The sequence below is a fragment of the Grus americana genome, chromosome 3 (genome assembly GCF_028858705.1).
Source record: "Grus americana isolate bGruAme1 chromosome 3, bGruAme1.mat, whole genome shotgun sequence".
Classification (NCBI taxonomy): domain Eukaryota; kingdom Metazoa; phylum Chordata; class Aves; order Gruiformes; family Gruidae; genus Grus; species Grus americana.
In genome coordinates, this window is record NC_072854.1 from 69483302 (window position 1) to 69503469 (window position 20168).

Consider the following 20168-nt stretch of genomic DNA (forward strand, 5'->3'; position numbering starts at 1 on the left):
GAGAAAATGTTGCCCTTCACTTCTGCAGCTGTTGCCTGTCAGTGACTGGGAGGAAAACACGTGCTCATCACTAATTTGGGATAGGGTAAGTCAGGAGAACTGTGAGAGGTGATGGGTGCCGCTGAGTCAGCTGGGGCCCAGTCAAACAGTATGGGCTTCCGTGGGACGGTCAGTCACTGAGCAAGGAACAACAGAGGGAAGCCACAGTCTCAGGATCGGAGACTATATTTTAGGGGGAAAAAAAAAATCTCTTAAAAGTCTTACTGGTGGATATTCAGCTAAAACATAGTCTGGGGCTGAGACCAACAGGTTAACTATTGTAGTCAGGGGACTATCTCCATTTTGTTTGTTTCAAAATTTCCACCTAGTTTCCTCTTTGGTGCCTTCTAAAACTTGTCTTGGAAAAGACAGTGAAGAGTCAGTCCGTATTTACCCGCTGCGTGCCGCTTGTGATTTTATTGTATCGCATGTCCCTTCCCTGAACCATGTTTCCCATGCTGTGGGGTCTTAGCCGGATTAACCACACATGGAAGCGGTTTCATACCTTGGGTCACCCCCGGTGCTTTCTCTGAACCTTTTCAGGTTTACTTTGCTCTTCAGAGCTGGAGGGGGAGCAAAACTGCACATAGTATTCGACATGTAGACACACAACAGAATTATGTAATGGAATAATGAAAGTCTTTGTTTTATTCTTTATTCCTTCCTTTTTAGTTCCTGTAGTTTATACCCTCTAAATAATGTGTGGCCTAGGAAATGAGCTAAAAACAGACAAGAGTTTTAAGGAAAGAGCTATATGGATGGGTGAGCTGATCCGGCTTAACATAGCGCAGTGAATAAATATTTAAAATAATTCATTCAGCTATTATTTTTTCTTTCTTATGTAAACTAGTTTTCTTTATCTCTCTTCTATTTTTCTTTTCTTAAAGTGCTATCAAGATCAGCCACCCACAGATCAAGACATTTTATTTTGCGGCAGAAAATGTTCTGGAAATGAACACGTAAGTAGGAGCGACTGGCCATGTTTCATCCTGTCTCACGCCTGAGAACACCCTTTGAATGTTTATTATCTCACTGTCAAGCAGTTGTTGACAAAGTTATTCGGGTAATTACTGAGTCTGTTTTGTTTTCTGGTCACTGTATAGAGGGAAACTACTATTATTTGTTCACTAATGGCAGTTGAAATCAGAATCACATTCTTAGCCTGATTTCGATACTAATCTTCCCAACGTTTGCTGGTATAAATCCCTTTCCGTTAGAGAGGTGCAAAGATTTGATAGCAAGTTCATCACCTTGGGAGAAGTGAGGGAAGAAAGGAAAGAGAGGGAAAAGCTTAATATAGTTTTGTCCCAGAAGTGATCTAGGACTAGAATATAATAGTGTCTGCTTTCAGAGTCAGTCAACAAGGAGGGCTAAAGGGATTGAAAGGGGTTTCTTTAATGTAGGTAAGCATTTACTTCAGTGCCAAACTATGGTGCAGTTAAACGATCCTCATGACAGATCAGAAATTTTCTTTCCGCAAATGTCTGTAAAAACAATTCATTCATGCAATTTTTAATGCAAGAAGTAAAAATGGATATGAATACTGCCATTTTAGAAACCACTGAGCTATCAGAAATAGATATTATTTGCTATTGATCCAGCTTTGGCTTATTTAGATACACCTCATATCTTCTCTTTTTTTTTTTTTTTTTTTTTTTTTTACTTCAGATTGCAGTATGTTCACAATGCTATTGCATTAAATGTCCAAATACTGGATACAAAGCAGTACAATTTAAATGGGAAGAGAGCTCCTATAATAGTCAGGTCAGGATTTTAATCATGGTTCTGCTGGTGATCTTTGTGAGTTTCTTCATAGGGCATTGACTGTTCTTTCCGTCTATAAATAGGAGACCTCATACATATTTACCACAACAGAAAAGGGCAGAGGTTGAGAGAATGTGTGTGACCTTCTAAAAGGGCTATAGATACAGAAATGTACGATACTACAGTAGTGTATGTACACACACATATATATATAATCATAGAATCATAGAATGGTTTGGGTTGGAAGGGACCTCAAAGATCATCTAGTGCCAACTCCCCTGCTGCGGGCAGGGACACCCTCCACTAGACCAGGTTGCCCAAAGTCTCATCCAACCTGGCCTTGAACACTTCTGTATTCTGTAGATGGAAAGAACATGTGGCCCTTTGCAACTTGGAGCAGCATAGAACATACTGGTGTGGAGATAACCATCCATTTCTGTATCCCTGTGTTTCCTACTGGAGCTGCTGAACGGAATGAGAAGTTCTTGAAGCAGATGGGTTAAGGATGACTGAGAATGAGGGACTGCCGGACAGGAATATTTCTGTAGAGAGAGTAACCCTGGTTGAGAGAGAAGAGAGGAAAGGATGTAGGGAGAAGGAAAAGGAAAATTAGAGCTAATGGAGGACGTTAGTGAGTGCTAACAGTCAGTTTGGAGCCCAGCTGGAAATTCTCAGTGTCTTAATGATGCTTTTGAAATGTTTAGTCTCATGTGAGTGATTGAAATCTATGCAGGTGTCCCAGCTCTTATGGCCCCGGAACGATTTTCTTCAAACTCCACTTCTTGAGTAAATTTCATTTTGGCTTAAAGCTAGGTAGCGTGGTGTTAGAGCAGCTTGCACTATACTGCACTAATACTAATTCTTCACTGTTGTAACTGATGATGTTTTCCTTGGCAAAGTATAAAATACATATAATACATAAAGTACACGCATACTCACGCATATGTCAAAATAGACTAAAAGACATCTGTTCTCTTGGCTCCAGTCCCACAAATACATATGCATATGAGTGGTTCCACTGAACTCACTGGGGCATTTGCGTGTGTCGAGTTACTGGTGCGCATAAATGCTTGACAGATCACGACCTTTTGTAACTCTTCATGCATATATATCTATTATATTGGCAGTGGATTTATTAATACAGTCATTTGCTTCATTAATTTAGCATATATTTGCTATTGTCATGCACAAATGTAAAGTAAACACAGGCTGGCTAACTGCATGCATTTACCTGGCCAGTTGCATGCAGTTACTAGCGATCTGTCTGACCTTGTGGTTAATGAAGTCCTGGATTTTTTAGTAAACCTTTTCTTTTGTTAAGACTTTTTTATTTAAAAAAATAATTCTGTTATGATTAGCTGTTAGAAGACGGTCAATAATTCACTCTCATAGAAAGGACACTTTGTTTTCTTGAATTGTTATGTGGCTCTATTCATACTGCAGTCTAAAAATCCCATTACTTTGACACTGATCTTACTAGTAAATTTCCCATTGCTTCAGTAGAATCAAGATCAGACTCAATGTTTTTTCAGTTATGAATCTTAATTCCTGCCTTTCATATGTTCCCTATTTAGGCCTTGAGTTTTAATCTGAAAGGCTTGAGTGTTTTTAGTTGTTAGTTTCTTAAAATCTGGATAGAGCTGAATGACCTACAAGCAAACACAATATACAGAAAGTACATCCAGGGATTGTTTCTAGCACTAGAAAAATGCAGCCACCTAGGAAGAAAAATGAAAAAAAAAACCCCTGTTAATAGCTTAAAGCAACACAGGAAGTGAGACTTAGTAAAAACAAAAGTACACAGGGAGTTGAAGAAAGCACTATATAATGATCAGAAAGTCTGGTTTTAAATGGCTTAGATTCTCAGTCTGTGCTGTGATAGCTTTGGGCAGGGCAGCTGACATCATCTTCTATGGCTCCTATGCCTTTTGCTTCATCTCGGGTGAAGGAGAGCAAGGACTAAGCCACTGACATTGTGTTATAGCACACATACTTTTCCTTCAGCTTCCATGAATGCAACTCCTTGGTCACCAGTAATGCTTTTTTTCAGCATCAGGGAAAGATGTCCCAGTCAACTAGTCCTGCTCACCACAGGGAATATTAGTATTCAGGTAACTGGTGCCTTTCTAGAAGATGATCTAAGAAATAGAAAGAAACTTTGACATTTAGTCTTCAGGTTAATGAAAATAGATGTGGTAATGTAGAAGACATCTGAAAGGGGCAAAACTCTGTCCGAACAGCATGCAAGTATCCCTAACTCTTTGTTCCCTCTGTTTCAAACACAGGTGGCTAAGTAAGCTGGGGATGGCTGTAGACCCTCAGGAACCCAAAGGGAAGAATGAGGAAGGTATGCTCCCAGTGGTGGTTTCAGTGGGTAACGACATCATGTTCTTCACAGTTTTTGCTTGGCCAAATGTTTGTCAGCTTATCTCTTTCTTTTAAATTGTCAACTTGGGTCTGTCTACTGACTGAGCTCAGAGAAACCCCACTGACACAACACAGAATAATCATAGAAAAAGAAACAATGGCGAGAAACTGTGCCACTGAGAAACACTCAGTGATCGTATGAGAAATGTGTAACTACTCTCTGGCAGTTTGCTGGCTTTGTAAGCCTACCAAGTGTGAAGAGAAACAGCTGTGCTGCTCTGGGTTCTGAGCTGGTAAGGTATATTACAGGAGTTGTGCGACAGCCTGGGAGCTTGCTAGCTTGGGAACATCTTGTGCAATGTAGACCTGTCGCTGATGTCTCCTCCATTCCTGGGGGTTTCAACAACAGCGATGATCAGGGGGTGGTAGTGGTGTACTGAAGCCTACCACTTCCTTCAGAGCCAAGCCCAAGAGTTCATTGTGGAATGAGAAATTTTAAAAGTTCCCTAATAATTTTGTTATTGTCTTAATTTGCACACTGACCTACTAGAACATTTTGGTGGGAGGATACCTGCACTTGAATCACAAATCTGGGCAGAACACAAAGCAAGTCACCTGTCAGAGAGCTTGGAAAAGCTGCTGGTGAGGACACACGTGATGGGAGCTGGTTTAGAATGAAAAGTGCTGTGGGTAGTATTATGTTAGCAAACCAGGGATGGGCTCTGACCTGAGGAATATGTACCATCTTCTGGGCTTTTGACACTCCATTTTTAGAGTATTGGTACCCAGTGCCTTTTCTAGAACTGCTCAGGTTGTGACGAGGCTGTCATTATGAAGAAGAAACTGGTATGTGTAGTAGTATGAACACTTAGGTGATGCAGCTTGTATTGTCTAAGCACTGAAATGCTCCCTTTGGCATCCCTTCTGCTTTTCCAGAATAAGGTTGTGGTTTGAGTCCAGGCTTTGGACATGTAATTCCATTATTGATTAGTCTGATCTGGCTCTGTTTATACTCTGGCTCCATTTATATTCTGCCATTAAAAGCAGCTTTGGGGCTGGTAAACATAGATAACCACCAATTTCTGGAGATTCAGCAGGTCTCATCAATTTCTTTGTTTTCAGTTCATGGTTTCCGTTTATTTCTTGTCAGGAAACTCATTAATTCCCATACCCCAAAATACATCCAAAATGTCTGTGTCCTCTTTGAACCCAATTTTGTATCAAACCAGTCAGAGAAAATTAGGATAAAGGGCTATATTGAGTATTAGACTGCGTAGCAAGAACTGCATGGTAATCCTACTCAGGAAAGAAGTGTCCAAATACGTTGTCCATGTTTTCACAAAGGAAGGGTTTGATGAAAGATGAGGACGGTCAAAATTCTATACATGAAAACAAGTTTTTTTTAAAGCCTCAAAAAAATGTAGTATTAGTTGTGTTGTCTGAGTTGAGAATTATAAAACAGTTCAAAATGAGTCGGCCCACTAATCTTAATAAAAAAAAAAGATACAAAATGATCCATTCAATAACCTCGGCATCAGGTTATCCAATTACCCTGCAGTAAACATAACATACCCAAGATTTCTTCAGCTTTTAAAGCTGGTGGCCCATTTCCCCTTCAGAAAAAGGCACTCTGACTCTGGTGCCAAACACCTCCTTGTCCTTCCGTGCGTGTTTTGTCACAGGTGCTCCAGCAGCTGCCTTGAGCGTGGGTTCAGCACCCCACCGACGCGCCTGGGCGGATGTCCCCTTGCAGAGGCATCGCTATGCTTCAGAAAAACGCTGTCATTACCCACAGCTGCTGCTGTTCCTGCTGACCTGGTTGTCCCCTCTGTATCACACACCATAACTCTTCAGGAGGGTCTTGGCTCTTGTTATGGCAGGTTTTGCATATTCATGTGCTTTCTATGCATTTTAACACCCCCCCAACCCCATTTGCCTATTTAGAGTATGAGAAACAGCTGTTGATTCTTTTTCAGTTCTTCTGTGTGCCTAAAAGGGGAGCTGTAGAAACAATAAGGTCTTTACTAAGAGTTATTCAAGAAGGCATTAATAGAGCCTTAGAATTTGATATAGGCCTTATTGCAGCCAATCTCAGTCCTTTATGCTAAGATGTGCCAGCACATATTTCCAGTAAACAGACTAGCAGCTATGCTATTAAACCCCCCTATAGTTCTGCCAACAGTATGGGGAGACAAAAGTAATGAATCTCTAAGTTTCACTTTGTTAACGTCTTAGAAACTTCCCTCTCATGTATAAAATTCTCTCTTAAAACTTTGTTCCCCTCACACTGTGCTTATTAAAACTCCCAAATGACATGCACAAAAAAAAAAAAAAAAAGTGTGCAGGTATTAATTTAGTTAAAAGATGAGATAATCCCAGGTGATTTCCCAGAGACTGTGCTAACACACTGCTTTCTAGTGGTGTGAACCCATGAAGTCCAGCTCTTACAGAGTACTCCCAGAACGTAAAGCACCCTCGCCCACATGGGGAGAGAGCTGGGGGGTTTTGCTTCCAGCAGAGAGACCCAGCTGCCCTTGGACAGCAGAAGCGGCTGCGTGCAGCGGGCGGAGGGAGAGGCAGCGCAGAGTGCCGGCTCCTCTGGGGACCACGGGGACAGCCTCTGCTCTCGTGGCACTCGCTCACGTTGTCCTCATTAAGCTCTGGCTATGTCTTTGCAACCTTTCACATCTCCAGCTCAGTCGGGTGGGGGTGAGCGCTGTCACCTCTGACACGCGGTGCAGGGCAGGGTGCAAGCACTTGCTCCTGTGAAGGTTGGATGTGAAAGGCTGATGCGTGCTGGGAGATGTAGCAGAGGGAAGTGATCTTGTCCAGTGGTTACAGCCAGGCCCTGGGAAAAGGAACCAGCAACATACTGCCTCCCCTTTTCTGTGTCTTATTTTATCAATGATTATCACTTCATTTAATCTACTTTTAAAAGGCACCTGAGAAAATGCTTTCACCTGCTACACAGGTAGTTGAAATAATGAAAATAACAGCACAACTGCCTCTCTGCCACAGATGAGGCTCCAGCCAATTGTTTTTTATTTAAAAAAAAAAAATTAAAAAAATGAATGGGATGTATAGTCCTACAGTACTGTGTTTACTTTTAGTACTAGGTGTGCACACGTACTGCCATGCCGTGTGGCGTGCCTATGTGAGTTACTGTGTGCTGACAGAAGACTTTCATGAGGCTGCTCTATGGTTTCCAAAGCACCATGAGAGCAATCTGTTTTCTCCAAAATTGCAGCCAAAACACCAATGCCTGTTGCTAGCTCCAGGCAAACTTATTGGTTACAGAGATTAAGGGACAGTATCTGCTACTTGCAGCAGGTCTCCCTGACTTACACTACAAATGGTGCAGCCTTTCTTTTCAAGGCTGCAAAGAGATGGGGAAAAAAACCTATTTATGAACCTATCTAGAGCAGTGCCACCTAGTGTTTCCTGCGATAGCAACTTAGCAACGTTTTTCACTTTAAAAAAAAAAAAAAAGCAGCGTAGCATTACCACAAGTGGGTTAATTTTCACTCTAGAAGACACTGACTTGTTACAGTGTGATCCTCAGCCCAGAACATCCTGCTTAGGGATCTTTGGTTACCACAGTGCTGGGAGGAATAAATGAGTGTCGGTCTAACACTTTGTTTTTGCTAATTTTCCATGTCTGCCTCAGAATGTTACAGTGAAAGTGAACACGATGACCCAGAAATAACAGACACGCCACCTCCCCCCTACAAAGTCCAGCCATCACCTCCTCCTTCGGTAAGTGTTACAGTAATTAGCTTGTTTCTTGTTGCTAGCCAGTTGGAATAAAACTTTCTTGAGGTAGTGGACCTTCAAGAAATAACCTAAACCAGTGGCTGGAAATGTTGACCCTGTGTGCCTGTGAAATGCGGATGCACTGACTGCATCGTGGCAGAGCACGCAGTTATGGCAGCCTGCGCTGCTGGAAGCCTCGCACCGTAAAAGAACAGCTCCTTCAGATGGAAGCATATTTATCTTGCTGGAGAAAGGAAAGTGTCACTCTACCTCATACACACGCTGTGTCTTTTCTTTACAAGGTTTTTATCACACTACCGTAACCTAGTTTGTCATGCTATTCTTTTATTTTTAATCAGTCCCAAATCTTCTTTCTTTTTGTGACCCCGGTAGCATCATCCAACAGATATGGATTTATTTATTTGAGTGAGCTGTTCTTAAGACTGCTGAATTTAAAGCCGCTTTTGTGGCAGTGAAGTGAAAGGAAAGAGGCCTCTTCTTACAGTGATAAAGTCGGTTCTTTTCCTCTACCCCTCAAAAATAGACTATAAAAAAGAAAATAGGCATCCTCCCAAAATCTATGCTATTTTTCTCTCTTGCTGTGGAGTATTTGCCCAGAATATTCCTTCCTGCCTCACTTCATTTCATAAATTAGAATAAGCACTATGCACCTTCATGTGTCTAATCAAATTGACTCGCCTAATTATTAGCCACTTATCTCCCTATTAATCTTGTTTCTAGATTATTGCTTTTCCCAGTGATCTCATCTCCCCTTACATGTGCTTTAAGATATGAGATTTAACTAATTCTATGTTTAGAAATGAGTAAGCTGGTTTGGGATGGTAATGCAGCTGAAATAAGGAAACTTGAGTTCAAGCCTTTCCCTTCCCCATCTGAAAGTCAGCGTTGAGGGGTATGCAGTGATATACTTAGTTCTAAATCATCTCATGGAAGGGAAGTGTCTGCTGCCTCGTTGGTGTGGTACAGGTTCCTGTATGGCGTGCTGAAATGACATCCAGTAGCTGGTGTGGGCACAGAGGCAGCGACGCAGGAACAAATTTGAAGTGTACAGATGAGCTGGAGAAGCTTGCGTGGTCACAGGCAATAATGAAAGGAGATGTCATGCACAGGGTTGCCTGTCTGGCAATCTTTAATTAGCTCGCATAAAGCTGGGAGCGTATGTCACGCTGTCACTCACTTGCCCCCTTCCGTTTCAGTCAGATAAGTCAGTCTTCACTTCCTCTCCTGAAACAGTTGTGTAACGCTAATCGCTGTAAAACGATCCACCTGGCACGCGGGGGGGGTGCGTGGTGTTCACTGCTGTGTAAAACGTGATTCTTTATTGCCTGTAGTAACTGGAAGTTAAATGTGGCCAAGTGGCTATAAATATCGGAGAAAATAGGAACTTTGGCAATATATCTCTAAGAGTTATACTGGGCCAATAATGAAGCGTCTTGAATTTTATACCTCAATGGCTTGCCTTTAAGAGGCTGTAGATGTCTATTCCCTCTGCTCACCTCTGAGTGAATGCATGAATTTTTCCAGATGATGAGTTTTAAACAGGTGCTGGTTTTTAGTTTTCTGTTTTTCTGGCTTCCTGCTGCCTGTCAATCTGTTGCTGCAGAGGCGATTGTCTCCTTCCCATATGCTCTTCTTGAGTGCTGGCCTCCATGTTTTAGCAGGGGACGCGTGGGAGGCAGGCAGTGGTGCAGGTGCCAAGGGGTCCTGCCTCCTCAGCCTTTCCCTTAAAGGTTAGCTTCCCTCCAGCCTTTACCTCTCTCAGCTGATTTCCCTTCTCCTCATCCCCAGCTTAAAATCCCTTCCCCCATGACAGTGGTTAGTGTCTCCTGAGCAAAGTTGTCATCTTTTCACCCCAGAAGTGGCCACTGGAATAAGCTGCAGCTGCCGTGGGTCTACCCTATGCTCAGCTTGCTTACACGGTGGGTAAGAACAGTTAGGTACCAATGCAGCTGTGTTTGACTGCAAGTCAGAGTCTCCTTTCAAATACCTGATTTAATGCCCCATTCCCTTCTGGACAAGTACTGAAGCAAGAAAACCACTGGAAGGATTGGGAAAGCACAGCTTCTATTGGAAGGTCAATTCTAGGAGTGGAGTTCTTGGTTGTCTCAGGGAAGGCTGGTTACATATTGCTTGCTGCCTGTTTATTCACTGCGGAGTTTTTGAACCAAGCTGTGCAGTCCCAAACATGTCATGGATTTGGGTTGATACTCCCTGGGTACACCACTTTTGGAAGGCCTGCTTGAATCTTTTGAGATTGCTACAGGCAGAGACACTCATCCTCAAAACCCAGCCCAGGATCAAGAGTACCACAGGCATTGACTGGGGTTCATTTCTTTTTTTTAAAGTTGCTTTTCTTCCTCCCGAGTGCCAAAGGGATTTTGCAAAATAGGGATTAGGAGCTATGGACATTTTGGAAAATCAAAACAATGCTGTCGTAAGCAGAAAGGCCTCCAAACTTCTTGAGATCAACTCCAGACAGAAAACTATTAGTCTGGAAACTAATAGCCACCCAGGTGCAGGCTCTGTTACGTGGTAAGGCAGCAAACATTTTGCTGTACTTCTAGCACAAAGTTTTCACTTGCTGTTCTGTTTTCTGCTGACCTAAACTATTTTGAAACTTGAATAAGAAAAAAGTAGTGATTATGACCTTTCTAAGTTTATGCATGTTTTTGAGTACTGTGGAAGAAAAAAGCAAGTGAGGAACTAGTAAATTTTAACATCTGTAGGACAAAAGTTAAACTGACCATCTGCATTAATTTCTCCACATGCAAATGGATTTACAGTTGAAAAACCAGCAGCTACGTTGAGACAATAGATTGCAGCAGTCCCAAAAGAGCCGTTGAGGTGTTTCACGGTGATAATTTTTCTCTAAAAAATGCCTAGAGACTCATTGATCTCCAGTGGAATCCTTATGATCTGCTAGCTCAAGCATCTGCTTTTTAAAATGCCCCCAAATGGAGATTTATGATTATATGGATGATTGCAAAACTTCCAAAGGAACCACTCAAGTAAGTAAACAGTTGTCATACCAAAGGAAAAAAAAATCCCCAAACCCATAACACATATGTAAAGAAAAAGAAACACATTCTGTCAGTCATCTTTATTCTCACCACATTTTTTTATTTAACACACAATGAAAATGAAAACAAAAATATATTCCACTCAGTGAGCCACAGTTTTTATTTCAATGGCACTTTCTTTTGCATGGGCAAATGCCAGAAAAATAGAGGTAAGAGCTAACATCTTCCTTTCCTGTCTTCGAACAATTGAAATTAGACCATTCACACCACGTGAGCAAGAGCTTTTACTGTTCAGTTGTTCTGCTTGGCTGTACAAATTCTTCAAGAATTTGTCTTTGCGATAGGAGCTCTTAGATTAAATGGTTCAGGTCACCTGTGTTCCCAAGGGCATTTTTCTTACTCATACATGTAGCTTATGACAGCATCTCCTTGTCCTTTGATTTAGGATAGTTTGTGAAGGTTTCCTTTTTAAAAACCAAAATGCACCTGAAACACAATGTTCTACTTCTTGTAACAGGAATATAAATTCAGTCTGATCCCACAGTGTTTGGGACAGTCTTGGAGGAATCGCTTTGAAAATTTACAAAAGTGATCTTCTTTTTACAAAAGTGATACAAACAAACGGTGACAGACAATCTGATATTGATCCTCATCTCCTGAGTTGATTAGTAGCTACATGTTATAGCTAGTTTAGAAGCAGAGGAAGGCAAATCTACTTGGCTTTTTTAATGTGAAAAGGAAATGGTATACATTACAGCAACACTGAATTGCAGAAGTCTATATATTATAATCTAAAAAAAATTGTCATTCTTGGTTTGGTTTATATGAATACATCTTATTTCTAGCTTACCAGGTTATAAATAAATATTCCAGGCTAGTCCCTTCATTGTGTTTGCAGCTTGTCTGGGTTTCCCTAGCAACACCTTCTCAGTAATTTTCAGTACTTCCAGTCTAGTTATCATCTGTTTTAATCCTTACACAGATCTATTCTACATATGCATTGAGAACATAGACTTGCCAGAATTGTGGTCCATCGAGTCTGGTATTCTGATTCTGGCATTGGCCAGTAACAGATGATTTGCAGAAGGAGGAAATTCCTGCAGTAGCAGATACAAGAAATCTGGCTTTCATATCATGATGATCTCATCATGATTTCTGATAATTTCTGCTAAAAGCTTCACTATAAGGCTTTGTCTCCCCTTGTCTTCCATTACTTTATTACTGCCAATTAATCCTCTTCTGGGTATTTGTATGTATATTTGTGTGATTATGTATGTATTACTTGTGTATTTGACTCTCCTGGCTCACGTTTTCAGCAGTGTTTGGTGGCTAAGAGGCAGACTAGTGTGAGTTGCTTTTGGTGACCAGATAATAGTACAACTCAGCCAATGTAAAAAGCCTACTGTAGGCAAAGACCTGGGCATATATTTGCTTGTCTGGGAAGCTAAATACTTTTCAAAACTTTGTTCTTTCTCTCAAACTTTCTTTACATCGAATTGTGCATCTATCATACCCTCTCTCATTCAACTCTTAGCTCCTAATGATGACTGTTAGATGTCTCTGAGACTTCTCTGGTTGTATGTGCTCTTGTTGAGGTAGGGTGACAAGTACAGTGTGGAGGGCCCTAGGATGTCTTAATGATTTCTGATGTGTTTCTAGTGAAGTTTGGGTCCCTTTCCAGATTCATGTGCTGGAGGATGAATCTTGGCAGGTGAACAAGCAGCACAAATCTTGTACCATTCCCCTTTTCCTGCCGCCTTCTTGTGGCTCTCTGTTTTTTCTTTCCACCATTAACTTGCCATCATATTACTCATCAGCCTTCTTGCCTTGGTGGAATGATTAGTCTCTTGAATGGACCACGTAAAAGGGCTTTGTGTGCTGACAAGGTCAAGGTACTTCAGTGCTTGGGCCCATTTCAGTCTGTCCATAGTTATGGCATTGGTGGATTTGTTGAATCCTTCAAGACGATTTCATGTTCATGTTAATTCAGAGTTTCTCTTCTGCACCCTTGATCAGTCCAATAAAGTGAAGACAAAGTAAAGAGTGAACTTGAGTGTGAGACCTAGCATGGAAGGCTACCTTCAAGACAATATTTTTCCTAGGTCTTTTGTTTCTAGGCATTGTCAGGTTTTTATCTCTTTTACTTCTGGCTTCCTTGTGGCTTAGTTTCTGAAGTTGCTGCTCTGTAGGATATTGGCTGCCATACCTCAGGGTTGTTTGGATGGATAATTAATCAGATTACATCAATTTTTGGTCAGCTAGCATTTCAGCTGCATATCTATAACCTGTAGAACCTAGGAACAGGAATAACTTGGAAATAATTTTTCTTTTTTCTCCCCCCCTCCCGCCTCCGCCATTTTTCTGGAAAGCAGGATCAGCAGAAGTCTTCTTTCACCTCGACTCTGTCAAGTGAAGCATCTTGTTCTCTCTCCTCTCCTGAAAGCACTTTCAACTCCCAAGAGTCATCTTCTTCCTTGACGTCCAAAGTGGTTTATTCTGAGAGGCAGTCCTGGCTTGACCTAGTTAACAGCTCTGCCACAGAAGAGGGTGATCAGCCTTTAACTTTCTGCGTACAGATTCACTCTGATGAGCTGCCAGAAGTAGACTGTGGAGAAGCGGCAGAAAGCCAGGAGGTCCGGCTTTCCAAACCCAGTGGTGGATCCCAAAACTCTTTTTTAGGTCCGGATACCCATTGTCTAACTGTGCCAGATGCAACAGGACAGAGATCACTAGCCAAAGGTGAGCTAATGAAAAAGGAGATTTTTGTCTGCAGAGCCATACGGTGTGGGAGTTCAGGGGTTTTCCTCAACTTCCTTTCCCCTTCCTTCCTTTATGTTCTTCACTGAAGAGTTTTCCAGTGGCACATCATTTATAACAAATATTTGGTTTATTGCGCATTAAATATATAACCTAGTATCTAATTGGTAAGTACCTTTACAGCTTTTTTCAAGTTTTACCTATATGTTAAGATCGTAGCCTCTGTATAAAATCCTAACATAAATATATTTTTATTAGCTGTCTTTATTTCAATACAGCTGTTTTTTATTGGTTAGGATTGAATCAAAATTATGTCACAGAACTGACACCTTAAGCAAAATGGCATATGTAGGAAGTGGTGAACATGGGGTTAGGTCAATCCAATTTTAAAACTAAAAGCAGTTGTGTTTACTTCCAGTACGTATTCCCTATTTGTTTCATTGAAGTTCATTGTAATCAAGGGTAAACAACTGCAATCCTGAATCAGAAAGTCCATTAAGACTGGATTTTGTTTAAGCAAATGAGGATCTGTATAGGTATCCTCCTACTGAAATGTACTGCTAAATTAAAAAGATGGCATAGTTGCACAATTTGGTCATTGTTACTGTTAATAATTCTCCTGTCATAGCGAGGCAATGTGTCTTGCCTTTTGAGCAAACCTCCTTCTTCCTGTATGAGAAGCAGTTGAAGCATAAGAGGCGTTTCTGGCATACAGTATGCTGAAATGAGAAGACGCTCAGCATGCTGCCTAGAGAGATAATACATAAGGAAGCGACGATGTTCTTATGCATCATGTCTACCCATGATTCCAAATCCTTGTAAAGATTTGAAGCGAGTACTTTGTTGCTGAAAGAGCAGTGTTGTCTCAGTAAAATGCCAAACAAAGGTGCAACCAAAAGCTTAGGCTGAAGGTAATGCAAAGGTGGGAAAAAACAGCACTGGGCTTGTCGGGAACTTAGGGTACTTCTCTGTAGGTGAACTTGGCACTGATTGAAAAATGATAGTATAAGGCACATCATTAGTTATATTGTCAGTCTCCCAGTTATTTTACAAATATCAACAGTTAGCACCCCTTTAGTTTGTCATGTTTTTCTGATTTAAAAAAAAAAAAAAGAAAAAAGGAAATTGAGTGAAGTACAGATTTTAGCAAAAGTGAAAATTAATTCAGAGTGGTTTGTGCTCAGTGTCATTATCCATCTTCTAGGCTACTCTTCTAGAGACTTCCATAGCAATGAAAATCAGTAAGAATTAAAACCCAGAGCAAGCATATGTACTATTGCTATGTGGCAGGAAAGAGTGGATGTTTTGAGAGAGTTACTGTGGAATCTAATTCCCATAAGCTCTGGCTTTGCAAATAGTGCCAGCTGGGGCTGGCAGAAATGAGGTACTTAATGAAAATGTCACAAAGACTTAGTAAATGCATTGTCTTCTGTAATTTCACCTTCTGGGTTAAATTTGACTAAGTAGTGCCTTTGGGAAACATTATTAGGTACATTCAGGTGGGTTGTTGGAGTGTAGGTCATATATGGCATGGTGGCTTATAGATTCTGTTGAGCAAGATTCAGTGGTTGCTTTTCAGAAATCTAAACTTTTGCTTAGAATATGTTACTCTGGTATTGTCAGCAATCCTGCAATAATGCTTAGGTTAATGCTTTCCATCGTAACTGTAAGGGTGACAAGTGCTTTTATGGATGGTTATAGAATTAGCATGACAGATTCGTAATCATTTAAAGCATAGTTTGATAGGCTCAATAATACTAATCAACAAAAATAGGATTAAAATGTAAATCAAGGCATATATTTTGGTATATTCTTGCCATTTGTGAAGTGGTTTAATTTTCCCAGAAGTATTCCTGGGGAAATGAATTCTTCTGTTCGTCACTGCTTAGCTGATGGCCAACCTTGATCAAAGAACACTTCCATCCTAACCACACCAGTGATCTCTGATGGAATTCCAGAAATAGATCACTTCAATGAGGCAGTCTCTATGGAAACCGAACAACCTCACTAGTTATTGTCTGCATCAAAACCCATTGTTGAACAAGTAAGACATATGCCATACACATATTTTTCTTTCCTTTATCAGTCTGCATAGTATAGGGAGGGGATGGAGAGTGTTGGCATGTGGGGTCCCCCCCTGCAATGGCCACTGGAAAAAAAAAAAAAAAAAAAAGACATAATTTGCAAGATTAGTTAGATGACTTCAATTTGAGAATGAGGTAGAAAAAAAGGATTGACGTAAAATAGCAATTTGGTTCCAAATGAAAGTTATCACAAAGGATGCAATTCTGGTTCTGTGGCTTATCCCCCAAGAATTTCCCCCTCCAGCTAGTTGATAAGGATGTGCACAAATACTGTGAGATGAATTCAAATTGTGGGGTAAAATCTAGCTGCAAAACCTCATGATTTACAATAACTAGAAAGAACACCCTTGTTATCTGACATGAAACAAGAATGCATACCTCAGTGCAGTCCGTATTATTTGCTTTACAACACTTCTGAATAGTGCACTTCTGACAGCTCATCATGTTTCAGAGTAATGAGACTGCATCCGGGAGGAGACAGGTCCGTCTTGCATTGGCATCTGTCCTGAAAGTGCACGTCCCGTGTGCATAAAGCTGGCTCTGCTGTTATCAGAACAGCTATGTGGTTTTTGAACCCACTCCCCGTAGAGCCTTTGTGTGTGTCCATGCTCTCTCCTCCTCCTTGTGAGGATGGAAAAAACCTGTCACACACTCTGCTTTGTGGCCACATTCTGCTTAGTAAGAACCCATGAGGAATTTTTGGTTGTAGCTGATAGCAGCCTAGAGCTGAGGTGAAAGCTTTCAAGAACTGAAGAGCACTTTTGTTGGCAGAAGTCAGAAATGGAGGCCAATGTGAGAAAAGTTGGTACCTAGAAGGAAGAAAGAGTAGCTGTGGCTTTGTGGGAAGAGCTTATCATGAAAATATGAAAATAGTGACGGAACATCAAGGATGAGTTAAACAATGAAAGAAAAGTTTCTCAGAGATAAATGGATGAATCTCTGTAAGAGAAACTACAGATTCAACTAAATGATCATGGATTATTTTTTCAATGAAAAATATTGAAATCTGCTAAGCAACTATAAGTGTCTGGTGCAAGGAGCTGTACCATATGATATTTTTAATGACCTTTCCAGCAACTCTTAGTGGTGTTATGACCATTCTCAGTGTTAATCCTCAGTGCCAATTACTGGGGAGAGGTTACATACCAGAGAGTAATACAAAAGTACAAAAAAGGAGAGTTTAATAGTTTTCTCTTTTGAAAGGTGATCAGCATTATGTTTCCATTTACTTTGCTGGAATATCTAATAGTTCCGTGTTGCAGCTTGCTACATGCACAGTGACAAAGGATTCAAAGCTGCCTGTGACACAAAGAAACTGAAAGGTAAACAAGAAATGGTTGAGAATACAAACAGCTATCTGACTACGTGCTCCGTATCCAGAAGCTGGCCTTGCCCTGTCCGGGCTGGCTAGACATGCTCTGCGGCCAGACTCCATCCTTTGTATTTCTTCTGGCAACCACTGGAACAAAAAGTATCTGACTATGACCCACCACCACCCCCATCAAAACCTATGATAACAAAAGGAAGCCGGAGAAACTGAGAGGTTACTATAAGAGAACAGGAATGTGTGTTTGTATTTATTTAGGGTTCTTCTACTATTGCAATAACATCCTTCTTCCTTGCATTTTCTGAGGGTTTTATGATCATGCGACGTTAACGCATCTTGGCAAGGAATTCTTATGGTACCACTTCTGGTTTATTTATTTTACCTTGGCTCCCAGTAGCTGGCAGAAGATCTGGTGTGTGCCGATATTTTGAAAAACCTGGAAAGCTTTTCAAATACCACTTGAATTTTGTCTGGGTTGGTTTTGTGGGAAGGAGTTGGTTAAATAGGAGCTGGATGCATTCAATTCCTTCTTTTCTCAGAACTTACATCCTCTTCCCCTCTGGAGTCTGCCTGTGCCAGTAATAGCCAGAACAGATCCTCTGGTGTGCTCTGGCCCCTTTGTTTCTTCTGCAAAAGGCTAGATCGTGGCTGGGACTAGCCAAGAATTACGCCTATGGTGAGAACAATTGTGTAGAGAAACAACTGTATCTGAATGATTATTTTGTTTCTCTTCAAAAAAGCTTTAGAAATGACAGTGAAAACTACGGTGTTACAGCTTTCTGAACTCTGTGAAAAAGAGATACTTATTTGTGTTGTTTCCAGTTCAGTCAGTTAAAATGCCATTCCTCAGTGCTTAGTCCACTATACTGTTATAGTCAAGAGCATCTCACTGTTGGTGGTAACATACTTTTCCTGTTATTTTCTCCCACTCTCTCTTACCTTTAGTTTTGCATTTTCCAGTGAGGAGTTTGCCTAAGCTATGCCCACCTATTTCAAATATTTCCTGTCTTTTCTGTTCTGTAGTTATGTGGAAAATGTGCTTCCCTCGAGGTGCCATCATATTCCCATTGAAACGTCTACCACCACTATGGAAAAGGGATGAGGGGGTGGGAGGTAGGTAGGTAGTTAAGGGCAAAAGTGGTTTATGATTTTTTTTCCTCTGCTCTCCCCAGCCTGGGTGTCTATGTTGTCCCATTGGCATCAAAAGTTTTGGCAGAATCAGAAACGGGGTTGCTGGCACAGCTACAAGAAGCTCGTAAGAGTAGCAAGGGCAGGAGAAAGAAGCAGATTTTTTTTTTCCTGGGATTAACACACAGTTGGAGAGCTGTGAGATCTCAGTTAGAGAATGGGAGAACAAGTATTTACATTTCAGCTTAGATTTAGTAAGATATGTTCTATTGGAAGTGGTTTTCAATGCAAAATGCTCTTTCTGCCAGACACTGCCACTTTCTGTATCTTTACCGCTGGGAAACAATCAGCTTGATTTTTCACAGCTGCTTTTTGAAAAGTTCTGGATAATTTCACTTTTGTAGGCTTAAAAAGCATTAAAGTTGAGATTTCAGGCAGGCTCCTGTATTGCTGGTGCAAGGTGGGGAGTCTCAATACCTTAATGTCTCCCACCTGTGGCAAGTTGGCTGACAGGAAGGTGGGAGCTGAAAATTGAGGAGGTGAAGAGCTGGCGTGCTGAACCTCTGGAAGCTTGTTCTTGTCTGTGATATCTCCTGTTAGTTAGAGGGAAATTCCAGATAAGTGGCATCAAGCCACAAAATTGTGTTTTACTTTTCCTGAAACAGAATTTGTCAGTTCTGACTTGCCTGATATACTACTCTATTTTCCTCGCCCCAACCTAGAAGGTTTCTTTCTCTTGAAGGTTAAAATATCTCAGGGAAGAACTTCCATTTTCCTCAGGTCAGCACTGGTTCTTCTCTTCCACTTTCTCCACTGTGAAGCTTGACAGTTGAAAAAGCTATACAATACCACAGAATTTTTCCAGGAGTGCTCTGCAGCTTTAGCAGGCGGTGAGGCTTGTGAGTGAAGGGCATGGTGCAGGATCCCAGGAAGATCGATCCCTTCAGTGGCATCACTCTACAGAATTGCTTTTAGTTAATACTGCCAAGGGAAGGGAAATGTGTACAATGCACATGTTCCCCTGTGTGCACGTACATGCTCATAAATGCACACTATATGTAATATCCTTCCACTATTACCATTTGTTCCTTACCACTAATCCTTCAGTAGGTCCTGAGAGAAAAATGTATGTATTTTATCTTTAAAATAGGATGAGATTAAGAAGTGCTGTAGCAGCATTTCAGTTTCCTAACTTGCATGCCTGAGACAGAAAGTGCTTAGCTTGAAGAGTACTGGTGGAAGACATAACTTGCAATATTATATTTTGAAGTGATTTTGAATGCACCTGATGTTAGCTGTGTGCCCTGGCTGGAAGGACTCACTCCAGAGTAGTGCTAGTGGGGCCCAACCTGTCCATGTTATTAAGAATTTTTGCCAGCGGAATATATCCATCATTAAAAACCTTCAGAGATTAACAAAGCTCAGAGTAGGGGAGGTACATTTATCTTTGGTAGGCTGACACAGACAATCTGTTCATTTTTACACCAGGGCCTGAGCTTGTGTACTATGTGTTTTTTACATAAATTTTTACTTTGTGATGGAAAGCAAATATTTTGTAACAATTCAGTAGTATGGTCTAGAGAGCCAAGGTTTCATACAAGAAATCCATGTCACTGAAGTCTGAAAATACAGAATTTGTATCTCTAACAGCAGAGACTTGCCCATCTGCTGTTAGAGACTTGCCCATCTGCAGGTCAGTGCTCTGACTCCAGGTGCAAGGGAATTAAGCAATATCAAGTTCTGGGAAAATGTGCTGTGAATGTTTGAGTCTGGAGAAAAAGTCCAGTCTGTGCTTAAGCCTTGAGTCATGTTGCTTTATCTCTATTAGCCAGCCTTAATTTTCTCCCAGGTGTTTTGTGGGGAAAACAATTAAGCAAACTACAGGTAGTGCTTTCTTAATTTACTTTT

The 20168-nt window shown here is 41.0% G+C and overlaps 1 protein-coding gene across 9 annotated transcripts in view; it reads left to right on the forward strand.

Moving 5' to 3' along the window:
* IPCEF1 (interaction protein for cytohesin exchange factors 1) overlaps positions 1–20168 on the forward strand; it is an 86043-nt gene that overhangs the window by 55518 nt on the left and 10357 nt on the right. For 8 of the 9 annotated variants that reach the window (XM_054819811.1, XM_054819806.1, XM_054819809.1 and 5 more), the window contains 4 exons: positions 927–998; positions 4089–4150; positions 7838–7926; positions 13334–13703. In XM_054819811.1, coding sequence (XP_054675786.1) covers positions 927–998; positions 4089–4150; positions 7838–7926; positions 13334–13703 — 593 coding nt within the window. The remainder of the gene's footprint in view (positions 1–926; positions 999–4088; positions 4151–7837; positions 7927–13333; positions 13704–20168) is intronic. The other variant, XM_054819814.1, reaches the window with a different exon arrangement.